Source organism: Vombatus ursinus, unplaced genomic scaffold (genome assembly GCF_900497805.2).
Source record: "Vombatus ursinus unplaced genomic scaffold, bare-nosed wombat genome assembly UNPS02009994.1, whole genome shotgun sequence".
Taxonomy (NCBI): Eukaryota; Metazoa; Chordata; class Mammalia; order Diprotodontia; family Vombatidae; genus Vombatus; species Vombatus ursinus.
This window is the reverse complement of record NW_020949772.1, coordinates 5,577,438-5,594,765: the sequence shown is the minus strand read 5'-3', so window position 1 is coordinate 5,594,765 and position 17,328 is coordinate 5,577,438. Positions and strand designations below refer to the sequence as shown.

At 41.8% G+C, this 17,328-nt stretch overlaps 1 protein-coding gene across 1 annotated transcript in view; it reads left to right on the top strand.

The window, feature by feature from the left end:
- DNAH10 (dynein axonemal heavy chain 10) overlaps nucleotides 1-17,328 on the top strand; it is a 165,725-nt gene that overhangs the window by 65,198 nt on the left and 83,199 nt on the right. The window contains exons 22-32 of the mRNA XM_027853515.1: nucleotides 383-499; nucleotides 1,021-1,123; nucleotides 1,669-1,847; nucleotides 3,457-3,668; nucleotides 6,396-6,549; nucleotides 7,563-7,796; nucleotides 9,161-9,283; nucleotides 10,908-11,141; nucleotides 13,275-13,498; nucleotides 16,468-16,737; nucleotides 16,866-17,049. Of these exons, the coding sequence (XP_027709316.1) occupies nucleotides 383-499; nucleotides 1,021-1,123; nucleotides 1,669-1,847; nucleotides 3,457-3,668; nucleotides 6,396-6,549; nucleotides 7,563-7,796; nucleotides 9,161-9,283; nucleotides 10,908-11,141; nucleotides 13,275-13,498; nucleotides 16,468-16,737; nucleotides 16,866-17,049 (2,034 nt within the window). The remainder of the gene's footprint in view (nucleotides 1-382; nucleotides 500-1,020; nucleotides 1,124-1,668; nucleotides 1,848-3,456; nucleotides 3,669-6,395; nucleotides 6,550-7,562; nucleotides 7,797-9,160; nucleotides 9,284-10,907; nucleotides 11,142-13,274; nucleotides 13,499-16,467; nucleotides 16,738-16,865; nucleotides 17,050-17,328) is intronic.

The window sequence follows — 17,328 nt, the reverse complement described above, 5'->3', positions numbered from 1 at the left end:
AAGGGTTGAAATGCCAGACAAAGGAGTTTATAGTTTTTTAGAGGGTGGGAAACAGTAGATACACACAACTATGAAGTTTTGACTGAACTCGCTGCTCTCTTATGGAGCTCTGGAGGGACAGCTTCCAATCCTTTAGCTGGGGGTCCACTGGCCAGAGCATAGCAGAAATAAAGTAAGTGGCGAACCTGATACTGTTGGAACTGGAGCCTTTGTTGGAACAGGCCTGTGTAAGGCATTTCCTGGGTTGTTTCCTGGCTTACCGTGCAGCCAGGGCTAGAAAATAAGTCCTGACGGAAGAATGAGAGGGACAGGAAGTAAGCTCCCATCGGAGACTGGTACTCTGAGTTCTTCCCCATCTACTCTCTGCCTTGTTTCTCATCAGCCTGGTGAAGCCGAGGGGGAGCTAGCTTCACAAATTGAGGATATATGGAAAAATCTGTTTGCAGAGTCAGTGGAAGTTGAACACTCTCTTGGGGGCATAAAGAAGACCTTTACAGAGGTACTTTTTTGGTTTTACATTGTAAATACAAAGATAGAAAATGGGGAAATGAAGGGATGGGGTGTGGCACAGTAGGACAAGCCTGGGGTAGCCCAATGTGGAATTGTGCACTGGACTTGGAGTCAGGAAAACTTGGATACAAATCCCACCTCAGGAACTAGCTGCTTGACCTTAGGAAAATCACCTAACCTTTCTGAGCTTCAATTTTTTCATCCTTAAAATGGAGATAGAATATAAATGGGATTGTTGTGAGGATAAAGTGACACCCGTGTAAGTGCTTTTCAGATCTTTAAAGCTATAAACATTACCTCTTAATCCTTCTAGGCCTTAGTCAGCACATCTGCAAAATGGGAACAATAATGTGTGCCCTACATCCCTCAACAGTTATGTAAGGAAAGTGCTTAAATCTTTAAAAAAAACCCACAAAAAAGCAATTTTAAAAACTGTAAGATGTTATACAAATGTGAGTTATTCTCATTATTATTATTATAATAACTAATGATCTAAATTGCTTTTCTCAGATCACTCGAACTGAAATTGTAGATTACAGTCGTGAGATACAGGACTTTGCGAAACGTTTTTATAAGGAAGGCCCTGGTTCAGTTGGTGAGGATCTTGATAAAGGTGAGGAAATGGCTGGTTATCCTTGAGATACTCAGGTCAATTATAGGTAAAAATTTCATGTGAGAAACAGTCACTGGCTATTCATGAAATTGCCAGAGTTTCCTAGGCATAGAAGTATTTTTCTGATATCATTTTCTGAGATATTTATAATAGATATAAATATGGAACCAAGGGTCAAGTCAGGTTGTCGACGAGCATTTATTAAATGCCGACTGTGTGCCATGCACACTTTTCTCACTCACAGTCCACTGGGAGATTCAACTCGCAAATAACTATCCTCAAGCAAGATTATATGGAATACACTGGACGTAGTCATTAGCATTGGAGATAATCACTAGCATTGAGGGAAATCAGGATCACCTTCTTGTAGAAGGTGAGATTTTCGCTGGGACTTGAAGAAAGCCAAGAAAGCCACGAGGCTCAGATGAGGAAGGAAACTCTAGGTATGGGAAACAGCCAGGGAAAATTCCCAGAGTCGGTAGATGCAGTATCTTAGCAAGGGGAAGCCCTATTTGTGATTGAGCACTTTACAAACCTTTTTCCAGGAATGGAACTCTTAGCTATGTTCGAGAAGGAGTTGGTGAAGCATGAAAGAAACCGGCAGGAGCTGGCTAATGCCGAAAAGCTCTTTGATCTTCCAATTACAATGTATCCAGAACTGTTGCAAGTACAGAGGGAAATAGCCGGACTGAGGCAAATCTATGACATTTATAACGCACAGAAGGTAAGTGACCCCATGAACAGGCGGGCGGGGGGAGAAATGCCAGAAATTCCTTGGCTCAGCAGACATTAGGCTCATCCCAAGACCAGGAGAGGGCTTCCCAGGTTTTGTTTTCTAAGACTTTTACCCTTTGTTGTGCTGGGGGTTGGGAGGTGGGAGGGAGGGAGGGTTGTGTGAGCAAACCAATCCTTGGCTTGTAGGCCAAGATCCCAGAGAGTAAGTAAATGGTCATTTTGACGCTTCACGTGGATTCAGGCTATTGTCTATACCACAACTCATAATAACTCTGAGTGCTATCTCAACCAGCTTAAAATGTAATGGGGAAATGTTTAACAAAATGAATAAAAGTACAACATAGATTGTGTTAATTTGAGGTTTTCCAAGTCAATATGTGCCCCCTCCCCCCCACCTGCCAGAAACCCTTATCTATTTGAGTTTGACCCCACTTGTCTACACTATCCCCCAAACAGTTGAAATGTGAAAAATATAGTCAGCTATTTTTTTTCTGGTATCTTGTAGATTAGAAATGCATGTATAAATCATATATTTTAATTGAGTTCAGTCATATCAATGTGAGCTTAGCCAAGCAGTTGAGGAGTTGGGAAGGGACTCGAATGGTCAAGGCCCAACCAGGACCTTGGACGGGGTAGTTGTGCTTGCAAACCTCTGGTAGGACTGAGCAGCAGTCTCCCATGGCAGCCCATCCCCCTTTTGGTCAGTTCTGATTGTTAGGAAGTTCTTTCCGACATCCAGCCTAAATCCAGCTCTTTGTAATCTCCACCTAGTTCTGCCCTCTGGGTGCAAGCAGAACAAGGCTATTCCCTCTTCTCCTGGACAGCCTGTCACTACTGGAAGATGACTGTTAGTTAGGCTCAATTACTCTCAGTTCAAATCAGCACATATGTGAGTGGCTGCTGGGTACAGAGCACTGTGTGCAGGATTCCAGGGGAGGCCTCAGCTTAAATAAGGAATAGTTTCTAAGCAAATGGAGCTCATAGTCTCGGTTTTTTGTAAGCCTTTTGGTGCTAACATTAGCTATTTAGATAATAACTGACATTAATAATATATTATTAATAAAAATTAAATAAATAATATTATAGTTTAGATAATTTATATGATATGTGATAAATATAATATATTTATATATGAAATACAATATATTTATAATATATAATATATAGTATGTAGCACATAGTATATAACATATAAATAAATATATAAAATATAAAAATAAACACAAAATTATATAATAAACAAAAACAAAAAGTTAAATAATTAAAGATTAATAATAATATATTAATAATAATACTATAGATAATAACTGACATCGTGCTTTAAGGTTTGCAGAGCACTGTACATGCATAGATTACAGTGGCTGCTTTAAAGAACAAGCCTTTTCTGTCTCTTTGGAAGCTCAAAAAACTTGTTTTTTATACCTGTTGCATGTTCTTCTGTACAGTGGGCATGTGCTTGTGAAGCCTAAAGTCAGAAACTTTTTTTTCTAAGATTTTTAAAAGTGAAAAAAAAAAAAGACAGTGAAATTAGACTTTTGTATTAGAAAAGTCAGTTGTCCAGGGATGTCTTGCTGACCGGACCTGCTATGTTTTCATAGGCTGCCAAAGAAGAGTGGTCTCAGGCACTGTGGGCTAACCTGAACGTTCAGTTTCTCCAGGAAGGAATTGATGGCTTCCTCAAAGCCCTCAGAAAACTTCCCAGGCACGTGCGGAGCCTGACAGTCGCTTTTTATTTGGAATCCAAAATGAAGGCGTTTAAAGATTCCATTCCTTTGCTGCTGGACTTGAAGAATGAAGCTCTGAGAGAGAGGTCTGTTGTATTGTGTTGTAGGCCTTTGGTTCTAAACAACTCCTTCCCCTCCCCCCCCAATTTACAGATGAAGAAACTGAGGCACAGAGAGGCGCTCAGGGTCACATGACTAGTAAGTGTCTGATACTGGATTTGAACCTGGGTCTTCCTGACTCCCATTTCAGTGTGGGTACTGTGGGTCCCCTCGTGCTACAGCTCCACAGTGCCACCTGTTGGTAAGTAACTTCATGGCCAAAGAGGCCAAATCCCCAGAGACCAGCGTGATGATGCTCTCTTTGCAGTGTCACCTGTGGGCTGAGCTCTGCTCTCACACTGCAAGGGAGAAGCCTGATGAGGGGAGGTCATCTTGTCAACCCTTCTTTATTTTATTTATTTATTTATTTTTGGTTTTTGTTAGGCAATGAGGTTAAGTGACTTGCCCAGGGTCACACAGCTAGTGTTATGTATCTGAGGCCGGATTTGAGCTCAGATCTTCCTGACTTCAAGGCCAGAGCTCTATCTACTATGCCACCTAGCTGCCCCCAACCTTTCCTTATTAAAAAAAAAGTCTTACCGTTATCTTTTGATTTTTACATACAATAATTTCTCAATGTTCCTTTTCTTCCCACTGAATCTTCCCTTGTAGCCAAGAAAAATGGTTAAGCAGAACTGATTAATAAAGCTTCTGACTTCAGCTAAAGTCCTTGGCTGGGGGCTATTTACTCTTTATAGGAGGATGAGTGTGCTCTGCCATGCTCTTTTAGTTGAAAGCCTGGATGCTTTCTTTGTGATGCTTTTTAAAAGAAAAGACAGAAGCTCTAACACATTCATAGGAGTAGGCTATTATTTGTCCTTTGCTCTCGAAGAGGACCATGATAGCAGGGAGGTGATGCCATGACTTGCAAGTGAGTTGGATTTAAGTGAGGCAGGGCTATGCAGGGTGACCAGCCTCACTTTCTCCTCCAGAGCCATCTGGGTCCAGATCAGGATGAATGGAGATGACCCCCCAGAGTAGGCAAAAAACAACCAGAGCACCCACATTCTCCTTCCATTGGGAATGGTCTATCTGTTTCTTTCAGAGCCTTAACTAGAAGAGACTTTTCTTTCCAGAAGGAGAAGCTTTGTTCCAGCTACTGACCTCTTCAGAACACATAGCAGAACTGCTTATTCTTAGTTCTTACAGGCTTGATCCTGTTTTCTATTTTTTGAATTGTATTTTCTGGTCATTAGGGCTTCCACCTCTATCTAGCTTAGGGCTAGGAAATCTGTGTGGCTGCCTGTTTAATTTCCAGTAGCTAAACTTTATCTAGCTATCATCCACGTAGAGGTTACCCTCTCAGCACCCTGCCAAGCCTTTGTGATTTGGAATCCCCCAGCTTTTTGGTTCCAAAACTTTTTTCTCTTCCATGAACATGAATGGAAGGTAGGACAGCACTGGAACAAAACTAAGCCCCGGGGCAGGTATTGGTCTTCCCCACCTAGTGATATCCCTGAGTTTATTAGGTTTCTTTTTGAGCCCACCCTTATACAAGCACAAGGAAAGAAGAACAAGTAGGTTGAGTGTCAGCAGCCTTTCTTGTAGATAGGGTCTCGACAGCATGACGTTTGAGTGTTTGCTCTTGGGCTGGGTACTGGCAGTAAAAAGCCTGGTGGTAATCGTTCAGGGAGCTGGGGCACTGGGGGCAGAGGGTAGCAGAGGAGCTGTTCACAGTAAACAAGAACAGCACCGTGCAGATCCCCTGGGTATGACTCCCTTGAGTCATGTTTGCTCTCCTGCCTGAAGAATTTCAGTGTCGTGATCATTCTGTTCTGCCTCCAGCCTATTCCACACAGTCTGCCACTTACTCCTCTGGGCAGGAACCTTCAATGGTTCCCTACTACTGCTAGGATAAAATGCAAAACTCCTTCTGTGGATTTGCCTTTAAAACCCTTCCCAGCCTGGCTCCAGCCTCCCTTTTAGAGGTTTGTTTCACATGACTCCCTTTCATGTAGTCAGTGTTCCAGCCCAACTCTTTGCTTGCTGTTCCCCAAATTCAGTATTGCCTCTTCTGCCTTCCCTGCCTTTTCCCAGGCAGTGCCTCACGCCTAGGCTTCCACCTCTTAGAGTCTCTGCTTTCCTTCAGGGCTCTGCCAATGTATCACCTCTTTTGGGAAGCCTTTCCTGACTTCCCCAGTTCTTAGTGTTCCTTCCCTCCTCTAGTTATCATGGATACACACACACACACACACACATACACATACATGTATGTGTGTATATATATGTGTTACATATATTTGTCTTTATTCATGTTTTTATATTTTATTTAGTATTTTATTTTTCCCCAGTCACGTGAAAAACAATTTTTAACATTCATTTTTAAAACTTTGAATCCCAAATTCTCTCCCTTCATCCTTCCCCACCTCCCTATTCATGTTGTTTTAATATCCTTTTATTTCCAGTGCCTAGGGGTTAGGCAGCAAACATTTGTTAAGTACCTACAGATATGTATTGGTACACAGTAGGTGCTTAACAAAATGCTTCTTAGATTGAATTGTAAATTATTTGTATACTTGGGCATTGTTTCCTACCTGCTAGACTAGAACACCCCTTAGGGGCAAAGATTTTGTTTAATTTAAAAAAAATCTTCATTCTCGTCTCCTCCCAATCCCTGCCCACTCAGTGCCTTATACATGGTGGGCACTCAGTATTGGTATAAATGAATGACACTGTATTAAGACTTAGCTGTGCATTTAATGGTTCATTTTCAGACACTGGAAAGAACTTATGGAAAAAACTGGCATATTTTTTGAGATGACAGCTACATTCACGCTGGAAAACATGTTTGCCATGGAACTTCACAAGCATACAGATGTTATCCAAGAGATTGTGGTTTGTGCTGTCAAGGAAATCACCATTGAGAAGGTGAGGATGCTGATTTTCAAATATAAAAAACCCCGGAAAAATGTATTTCTGCTCCAAAAGAGGCTATTCGATTCCTGTTATTCCTGATTTTTGTTGTTGTTCAGTTGTTTCGTTCATGTTCAACTCTTTGTGACCCTTTTGGGGTTTTCTTGGCAGAGATACTAGAGTAGTTTGGCATTTCCTTCTCCAGCTCATTTGACAGATGAGGAAACTGAGGCAAACAGGGTTAAGTGACTGGTCCAGGGTCACCCAGCTAGTAAGTGTCTGAGGTCAGATTTGAACTCAGGAAGATGACTCCAGGTCCAGCACTTTATGCACTATGCTGCCCCTTAGCGGTCATTACTCCTGATACTCGTTCAGAAAACAATTTCTTGATCTGAACATTTCCTTTTGTATAAGTTCTGTTTCCCCAGTAGAACGTAAGCTCCCTTGAGGGCAAGGGTTTTTAAAAAAAAATTTTTTTTAAAAATTTTTGTTTGACTTTTTTTTTTCCTTGGTGCCTACCACAGTGAGTCTTTGGTGAATTGAATTGCATTGAATTCTACTTTCAATTGCCCCAAATAGTAGAACTGAAATTTAGAGCAGACTTGAAGAGTGTTGCGCCTTGCCAGCTGTATTCAGAGTGATTCTCCGCCATTTTACAATCCAGACAAACTGGCCTTTTTTGCTGTTCTTCATTTGGGACATTCTCCCATTCCCATATCCCATGGGACGCTCCCATCTCAGGGTCTTTCCATAGCCTGCCTGTCCTTTCTGCTTAGCGGGTCCTCCCCAGGTTCCTTCAGACCAAGCTCCCTCCTGGCCTTCCTCTGCAGGCCACCAGCCCCTCTCTCCCTCTCCTGGCCAGGTTACTTCAAAACTGTTTTGTAGCATTTTGCCTGTAGTGTTCTCTCCATGTGTGTTGGCCCCCTCTTAAACCTGAGACTTGTTTGTATGCCTAGTAATTAGCGCACAGTAAGCACTTCATGGATCTGATTGATTAATTGAACCAATTTTTTTGTATCCACCAACAGGGTGTCAAGGACATATTAGACACGTGGGAAAACATGAAATTTTCTGTCATTAAGTACTTTAAAGGAACTCAGGAGCGAGGATACATTCTGGGATCAGTAGATGAGATCATTCAGTGCCTTGATGACAACACTGTCAACCTTCAGAGCATTTCAGGAAGCAGATTTGTGGGGCCCTTTCTGACGACCGTGCACAAATGGGAAAAAACTCTCTCCTTAATTGGTGAAGTTATTGAGGTAAGGAACAAAAAATCCAGGAGCGGCTCACGCCGCCAGGCTCAATAGGGCCAGGAAAGGGCGTCCTCATCCTCGTCATCATCGCTAACATCGATGTGCTTTTTATCGATGCCTTCCCCGTCTCGTAGCCCGTCCGTCAGTCAGTCGAACATTTGGAGTCCTCAGAGGGAAGTAGTTTGAGATTAAGGCCGGAAAGGGAGGTTGGAGGCAGATTACAGAAGGCCTAGAGCCCAAGAGTTAATATCTTCTTTGATAGCCAGTAGAGAATTGCGGAAGATTTTCAAGGGGAGATTTTCAAGACACTCCACCATCTGGCTACCGCCTGTCTCTGTAGCTTGGTTTCACAGTACCCTGTCTCGTCTACTCTCACTTCCAGCCCAACTGGGCTCATTACCACCCCTGTTCTTGTCCTGCCCTCTCTGTAGTCTTTGCTTCTGTTCATCCTGCTGCTCACTCTTGGAGCACGCCCTCCTTTATCTCAAACTCTGGAGACCCTTCTTTCCTTGGGCTACCTCCTCTCGGAAGCCTTCCTTGATCACCTCTTCCCCCAGCTGAAAGGGATTTCTTCCATCTCACATTTCTCATCACACTTTCAAGTCATTTATCATTCTTCGTACATCCCGCCTTGTACCACAGTTATTTGTGTACATGCCTTCCTCTTTTATGTGAGGCCGCTAGGTGGCGCCATAGTGCATAGAGTGCCAGGCCTAGAATCGGGAAGACTCTAGTTCAGAATCCTGCCTCAGACACTTACTAGCGGTGTGACCCTGGGCAAGTCACTTAACTTCTTTTTGCCTTAGTTTTCTCGTCTGTAAGATGGGAATAATAATAGCACCCACCTCCCAGTGCTGTTGTGAGGATCAAATGAGATGATAATTGTCAAGCACTTAGCACAGTCCCTGGAACACAGTAAGTACTCTCTGAGTGTTAGCCCTCATTAACTATTATTATTTGATTTGAAGGCCCTTGAGGACAGGATTTGATTTCATCTTTTTGGGCCTAGGACACAGCAATTCCTTGTCCCTCATAGATGGTGAATAAATATTTATTGAATTAAGTAATAAACAGGGGAGGATTATGGTCATGAAGTACTAATAAATTAACTCATTGTTTCGTAACATCTCACAGCATTGTTGAGAAACTCAAATGAGATAATCTAGGTAAAGTGCATTGTAAGTCTTAAAGTACTATATAAATGCCTACTATCATTATTATATTATTCATTATATTAGTTAATTTATAATTATTATCTTAATTATATAACATTGTATTAATAATTATTATGATATATACTTTACTAGATAGATTTTGTGGATGTATAGAATTCACAGTTCTGTGCTGATAATAATATTGTACACTTCTAGATATGGATGGTGGTCCAGAGGAAGTGGATGTATCTTGAAAGCATATTTATTGGTGGAGATATACGGTCACAGCTACCGGATGAGGCAAAGAAATTTGACAACATTGACAGAGTCTTTAAAAGGGCAAGTAATCTAATAATGATTAATAGTTAATTATTATCATTCTAATAATTAAAGAGATGCAGATTCAAGCAACTTTTATGCACTACCTAATACCTATCAAATTGGCAAAAAAGAATAAAAAGCAACCAAACTCATTGCTGAGAACTTGTGTAGAAAAAGATGTACATATGCATTGCTGGGGGGATCGTAAAGTCACAGAAACTCTGTGGAGAGCCATCTGGCAGTATGTAGTAAGAGTTACTAATCTAGTCATATCCTTTGACCCAGTGATTCCATTAGTGAGGGTATATCTTAAAGGTATTAACAAAATCAAAAGTAAAAAAAAATTAACTGTGCAAAGATTTTTCATGGCTGTATTCTATGTAATTTAAAAAATATATAACCTAAATGTCCAGTGTTAGGAGGATGGTTAAATAAATTATGGAACATTAATGTAATTGAACACTATAATGACATTAAGATCGACAAGTGTGAGACAAAGAAATCTAGAAATCTAGAAAGACCATACTGAAACAATGTAAAATAAAAAAAAGCAGAGCTGAAAGAATGGATAGTGATAAGAGGAAAGAAATGATAATAAAGAGATACAGAATACTCATGGAGACATAAAGAGAGGGATTGAAATAGTAATTTGATGCTTTAAGTGTTGCAATTAATTAAATGTAAATCATTATGAATCAAATTTAGCTTTTTGTGTTTACATTCAATGTTAAATTTCTAATAAATGACTTAATAATGTAGAAAAGGGGCAAAAATTAGACAGCTTTTTTAGTCATGGTCAGGGTAGAAAGAAAACTAGCTGAGATACACTTTCTCCTTTTTTTGTGTGTTTGGCTCTGCATTTGTGTGGATTTTTTTCTTTGTCCTGGTTTTTTTTGGAGGGGGGAGAGGAGCTCAGATTTGTGAGTTCACGGGTGAAGGAAGCAGATGCACCGCTGCTTTGCCTGAGAGGGGGTGAGGAGCGTACCCAGGGTTCCCATCAGAAGTGGACTTGGAGCGGGGTTTTCCTAGTTCTGAGCTGGCTCTGCGTTCCCTCACCAGGCTGCTGCCTCTTGTCGTTTGCATGGTATTTAGCAAAAGGGAATTGGGGGTTCAGCAACTGATCTGAAACTTGAAGCATTTTGCATGAATTGCGTTTGGGCATCTCATCTTCTTTGTATTTTAATCTGGTTACGAGCGCAGAGTCTGCAGCTCAGCTGGGCACTGCATGGTATTGGTGGGTTTGACACTGGTGGGGATCACCAAGTTTTCCCCTGCTTTATCCACTCCAGACCTGGATGAAGGGGTCTTGCAGGTGCCTATTTCGGCCACAAGGGGGCGCTTGATCAATAGAATGTTGTTCAGTCATGTCCAACTCTTTGTAACCCTGTGGACCATACTGTCCATGGGATTTTCTTGGCAAAGAGCCTGGAGTGGTTTGCCATTTCCTTCTCTAGTAGATTAAGGCAAGCAGAGGTTAAGTGACTTGCCCAGGGTCACACAGCTAGTGAGCATATGAGGGCATGTCAGGAGCATTGCCACCCTATGTGAAGGCCAGAATTTGAAAAACATTAATTACGTAGAATGCGTTGGAGCTAGCCCCCAGTCATTCTTGTCTGAAATCTCTCTGTCTGGCCTTGGGCAGATCATGACCGAGACCTGGAAAGACCCCGTGATCAAGAAGTGCTGTGAAGCTCCGAACCGGCTGACCGACTTGCAGAACATAAATAACGGACTTGAGAAATGCCAGAAAAGCTTGAATGACTATCTGGACTCCAAGAGAAACGCCTTCCCGAGGTTCTTCTTCATCTCCGACGACGAGCTGCTCAGCATCCTGGGTAGCAGCGACCCGCTCTGTGTCCAGGAGCACATGATAAAGGTCAGGCTCCCTGCCTCTTGGGGTCGAAAGCTGGGGGTCCTCCCTGGGCGGGGTCAGAGACACCGCCCTCGTCACTCGGTGACCAATCAGCTGTTTTCCTGGGAAATGCAAAGCTTTCGAGTGGAAATGGATTGGATTCGTTGATTTGGAATCATACCTGATAGAAAGATTGCTCCGTTATTTCTGGTTTTCCATGGTGGCAAAAATACAGTGAGACCGAGGTGATCATGTCTGATTGGAGCCAGAGATGCTATCTGCTGTCTCTGGTGTTCTTATTCCTAATTATTCTTACACTGTGAAGTTTGGTGTCATTTATTTAAAGGCTTAAAAAAATTCTGTACTTAAACACCAAAAAAGAGAGCATTTCTATACAGTGCACAGCAGAATGCAAAAAGCGGTTTCTATGTGAAACCATGAATCTCCAATTGACACTGCTTGCTTTAAAAAAAAACAGAAACAAAAACATAGAACAGATATGTTACTTTCAAAATTGTCCTACTTGTCTGTGTTTCCCTCAGAACTTATTTCTGCTCTCCTCAGCCCTCTTTTTTGGGGGGCATGCCAGTTTTTAAAATAACCCCTCCAATATAGTATCCTCCTAGCTATTCTTGGAGTTATTGAAAGGGTGAACCAATATGCATCTATGAAAATATTTGAGAGTCATTACTGGAGTTGTTACGAGCAGATGTCTTTCAATTAAATTCATAGCTCTGTGTCAAACTAGAGCTCTCATCTTTCTCAAAATTCTGCTTGGCTTTTCTTCTCATTAAACTTTTGCTTTGAGTGGAAATGAAGCTGTTCTTTTTTTGGCTAGTCAATGGGGTTAAGTGACTTTCCCAGGGTCACACAGATAGTAAATGTCAAGTGTCTGCAGCCGGATTTGAACTCAGGTCCTCCTGACTCCAGTGCTGGTGCTCTAGCCACTGTGCCACTTAGCTGCCCCAAAATGAAGCTATTCTTGAGCTGTTGTCACCATTCATTGCCTTAAGATGTTTTCTAGGGGGCGTAGCTAGTTGGCAAAGTGGATAGAGCACCAGCCCTGGATTGAGGAGAACCTGAGTTCAAATCCAGCCTCAGACACATGCCACTTACTAGCTGTGTGACCCTAGGCAAGTCACTTAACCCCATTGCCTAGCCCCCCCCCCAAAAAAAAATGTTTTCTAGGGGAAAAAGTCCTATTTTGAAAGAATTTGAATGTAATGCCTAAGCCAACATTTCCCTTTCACAGGATAATTAGGTTGGTTTTGATATTATCCTCTTTTGCAGAACTTTAATTTTATTCTGACATATTAACATTCTTTAAAACTTGTTGTGTGCCTGGTGGTGATGCGTGCCTGTAATCCCTACTATGAAGCTAATGAATTGCTTGAGCTCAGGAGGGGAAGGAGAGAATAAGCATTTATATAGCACCTACTGCTTACCAGGCACCGAGTACTTTACAAATATTATCTCATTTGATCCTCACAACAACCATGGGGAGTAGGTGCTATTGTTATCCCCATTTTACACAGAAGGAAACTGAGGCAAACAGAGATGCAGTGACTTACCCAGGGTCACACAGCTATTTGTAAATGTCTGAGGCTGGATTTGAATTCAGGTTTTCTTGATCTAGGACCAGCATTGTTTTATGCACTGCACTAACTAGATGCCTCTACCTCATGAGCTTTGGAGCAGGGTTTTAGCTGATCAGCTATCCTCCTAAGTCTGGTACTAGTATGGCAAGCCACTGGGTTGCCTAAACAGAGGCAAACCAGCCCCCATTTGAAAAGGAGCTAGTCAAAGCTTCTGTGTCAGTCAGTCAACCATGGTACAGGGCCTGTAAGCAGCTGCAGAGCTTCCAGCCTGGGCAGGTTAGAAAGACCAAGAACTGCAAGCAAGCAAACAAAAAACCCTGGGGTTTTACGTGACAGATGTGCAAGACGTCTTTCTTTTTGATGATAGCCCCCTGGTTATATTCACATAACTGAATATCTGAATATCTGTTTCTGGCTGCCACTTTCTGTTTATTGCTGCACTCCTCTCCCCCGCAAGGGAATCTTTGATAGTTGAACATATTTGAATCTTACGTGACGTCCGGTGATTCTACAACAGGATGCAAATACAGCTGTGCTTTCTTCCTGTGGGATTTTACAGATGTATGATAATATAGCATCACTGAAATTTCAAGACGGTGATAGTGGTGAAAAACTGGTGACCGCGATGATTTCGGCAGAACAAGAAATAATGAATTTCCGAAAGATATTGAGGGCTGAAGGGCGCGTGGAGGACTGGATGACGTCAGTTTTACATGAAATGAGAAGAACAAATAGATTAATTACCAAAGAAGCTATTTTTAGATACTGTGAAGACAGAAGCAGGTGATGTGATAATCTTTTTTTTTTCCCCAGGCAATTGGGGTTAAGTGACTTGCCCAAGGTCACACAGCTAATAAGTGTTAAGTGTTTGGTCTGAGGCTGGATTTGAACTCAGGTCCTCCTGACTTCAGGGCCGGTGCTCTATCCACTTCACCCCCTAGCTGCCCCATGATGTGATAATCTTAAAACATGTAAATGTATTATACTAATTTAGTAATTTAGCTGTCACAAATAACTATTAATGGTTTAGACTTAATTTATAGACAGATCATAAGAAACAGATTGGAGTAGTTCAATATAAGTGATATGAAGTATACCTTTAGGTGATAACTTGCCAAATTAACAGAAGCAAAACTTATAATGAGGCTAATTTTTATTTATGAAGGTGAGTTCTAGCACATTCAGTTCAGTTGAACACATTGATTAGATGTCCGCTGTGTGCAGAGTACAGGTGGGTGCTGGGGAGGCAGGGCATACAACGTTTAGCTAAGGCAGGGTCTCTGCCATCATGAAGCCCACAGGTTAGCATGGCAATAAGACATAGACGAAAGCAGCTATGAATTGTAATGCATTAGAGAGGTGCCAAGTAAAGTGCTGCTTGAGGTTTAGGGGTGAAGTCATTAACCTTGGGAGGATCAGAGAAAGAAAGGTTCATGGAGAAGGTGGCATTTGAGTTAAACTTTAAAAGACAGATGGGAATAAGGGAGAAGAAGGAGGAGGAGGAAGAGGAGGAGATTTCCAGTTTTTGGAAATAGTGTGAGCCGGAGGCACAGAGGTAGACAGCACAGTTCATATTCAGCGTAGTCCAGTTTTTCTGTAGCATAAAGTATATGAAAGGACATAATATAAAATATCTGGAAAAACAGAATGGTGCCAGATTAGGTAGGGCCTTGAATACCAGAGAGCTGGGGTTTGAACGTTACTTAGGCAAAAGGGAACCACTGAAAATTTTTTCTTTTAAAAAAATTATTGATTTCTCCATTACTTACATTTACCAATATGCACCTCTCCCTCTTCTTCTCAGGGAACCATCCCTTGTACAAAAAAATAAAAACAGATTAAAAAAACAATTCAGCAAAACCAACCAAGTCTGACATTACATACTATGCCCCACACTCAGAGATCTCCTACCTCTGCACAGTAGGAAAGGAGGGGCACCCTCGTATTTCTCTTTTGGGTCATTATAATTTTATTGCATTCAGCAAGGAGGGGACCAGTTCACAGAGATGTTGAGCTAGAGGGACAAATTAGACACAGTGGAGATGCATGGTCTCCTTTGATTGTAACAGCCCTTCTTGGGATGTTTGGATCTAATTTGCTTTAAATGCTACTGGAGATAAAAGTGATTTCTCTCTAGATCACTGAACCCAGAGAGCCTTCCACCTCCATATCTGAGTCTCTTGGCGCTTTGCAAAGAAGCCCTTGTTTAGCTCAGGCATGATGACCTTAGATCATACAAGGTCATCAAGCTATCTCCAGGAAACTTGTCTGAGCCTTTATCTGTCTAGATGAGAGAGTTGTTATTCTCTCCTTTTACCTTATGAAAGCACCTTCACACACACACTTAACCGTTTCAGTGCCTTCAGGACCTTTTCTAGTTGGTTTGACTTTGTTGATGGTCAAGGGTGAAAGCCACATATCCTAGTCCACACCACACACTCTTGTACCATGGGAGGAGACCGTTCTCACTTTTTTACTTTCGTTGCACCTTTCTGAAGATGCCCAATGTTTGTAACATACATTATATAACACATTGATCTAACATCATCAAAAGATGTCTATGACATGGGTTCTTAACCTGAGGTCCATGAATTTTTTGTTTTCCCTATATCTTGGTAACTGTATTTCAGCTTAGTTGTCTTCCTTTGTAATGCCACAAATTTTATTGTATGCTTTTAAAGGCATCATTCTGACTAGGGTTCATGAGATGGCTAGAGAGGTCCATGACACCAAAAAGGCTAGGGATTCCTGATGTCAGTGACTCTGGCGTTGGAAGTTATAGCTCTCATACCCCATAATATTTCAAATATGGTTTAAAATTTTTTTCCTTAAATTCATTCCCTCACACTTGCTGATATTGAAACTAATCTGCTGCTTTTCTAAACGTACACGGAAGCACCTAAGAATTCCCGCTGATTTTACTGTCTTCTTTAAAGCAGCATGCTGCACGGGAAAGAATTCTGGATTTGGACTCTAACAACTTGTGTTTAGGTCAAGGGTGGGGAATCTGTGGCCTTGAGGCCTTTGTGGCCCTCTGGGTCCTCACGTGTCGTGCTTAGTTGGATTCAGTCAAAGGGCCGCACTTGAGGACCTAGAGAGCCACATGTTTGGATTCAGTCAAAGGGCCGCACTTGAGGACCTAGAAGCCACATGTTTGGATTCAGTCAAAGGGCCTCACATGAGGACCTAGAGGGCCACATGTTTGGATTCAGTCAAAGGGCCGCACTTGAGGACCTAGAAGCCACATGTTTGGATTCAGTCAAAGGGCCGCACTTGAGGACCTAGAGGGCCACATGTGGCCTCGAGGCCACAGGCTCCCCAACCCTGGTTTAGGTCCTGGTTTTGCCATAAATCACTTTGCTTTTGGGCTTCAATTTCTTCATCTCTAACACGAGGGTGTAAGATTAAATGGTTTCTTAGTTTCCTTCCATTTCTAGATCTATGATCCTGTTAGGACAGCTTAGAGGCATCTGTGTGCTTCAATAAGCGATCAACAGCAAGCATATATTAAGCACCTACTACGTGCTAGCACCGTACTAGGCACTAGGGACAAAAAAGTAAAAATGGATTAGCTTGTTTTCTCCTGGAGGAGATAACACGTTCATATATATTTATATACAAAATACATACAAAGTAAATAAAAGGTAATTTAAGAGAGGAAGGAAATGGAGAAGGCTTATTGAAGATGAAATATAAGCGTATTAAATAAGACTGACCACAGCATTGATCCCTAAACTTTGCCTTTTCTGCAGAGTTGAGTGGATGTTGCTCTACCAAGGCATGGTGGTGCTGGTTGCCAGCCAAGTGTGGTGGACTTGGGAGGTGGAAGATGTCTTTCGAAAAGTAAAGCAAGGAGAAAAACAGGCAATGAAAAGCTATGGCCAGAAAATGCACCAGCAGATTGATGAACTGGTAACTCAGATCACCAAACCATTAAGTAAAAATGACAGAAAAAAATACAACACGGTTCTCATCATTGATGTGCATGCCAGAGACATAGTTGATTCATTTATAAGAGGCAGGTAAGGATCTCCAGAAAAAATGAATTGTTTCCTCCTCACAGTTCTTTGGCCTAGTCCTCCCCCTCCCCCTCTCCCTCCCCTTTTCCCCCGTCCTTCTTCACCTCTTCCATGGACTCTTTCTTCTCCAGTATTCTTGAAGCTCGGGAATTTGAATGGGAAAGTCAGTTGCGCTTCTATTGGGATCGAGAACCAGATGAATTGAACGTCCGTCAATGTACTGGAACTTTTGGCTATGGTTATGAGTATATGGGTCTGAATGGACGTTTGGTTATCACGCCAACTACAGACCGCATCTATCTGACACTTACCCAGGTAAAGGTTGGAGATGCGCACCCACCCACACGCGCACACACACACACACACACACACACACACACAATCTGACTTTAACTATTTTTAACTATTTAATTGACTAATATTTAACTAATAATGTCAACTCATGATTATATGTATATATGTGTATATACACGCATGCCCATATATATAATCATGAGTTGCCATTATTAAAGTTTGTAGGTTACATTTTCACACTTTGCTCCTAGTCAGAACTACTGCTCTTGACTCTAACCGTCCCTTCTAAGGTTACTTTGT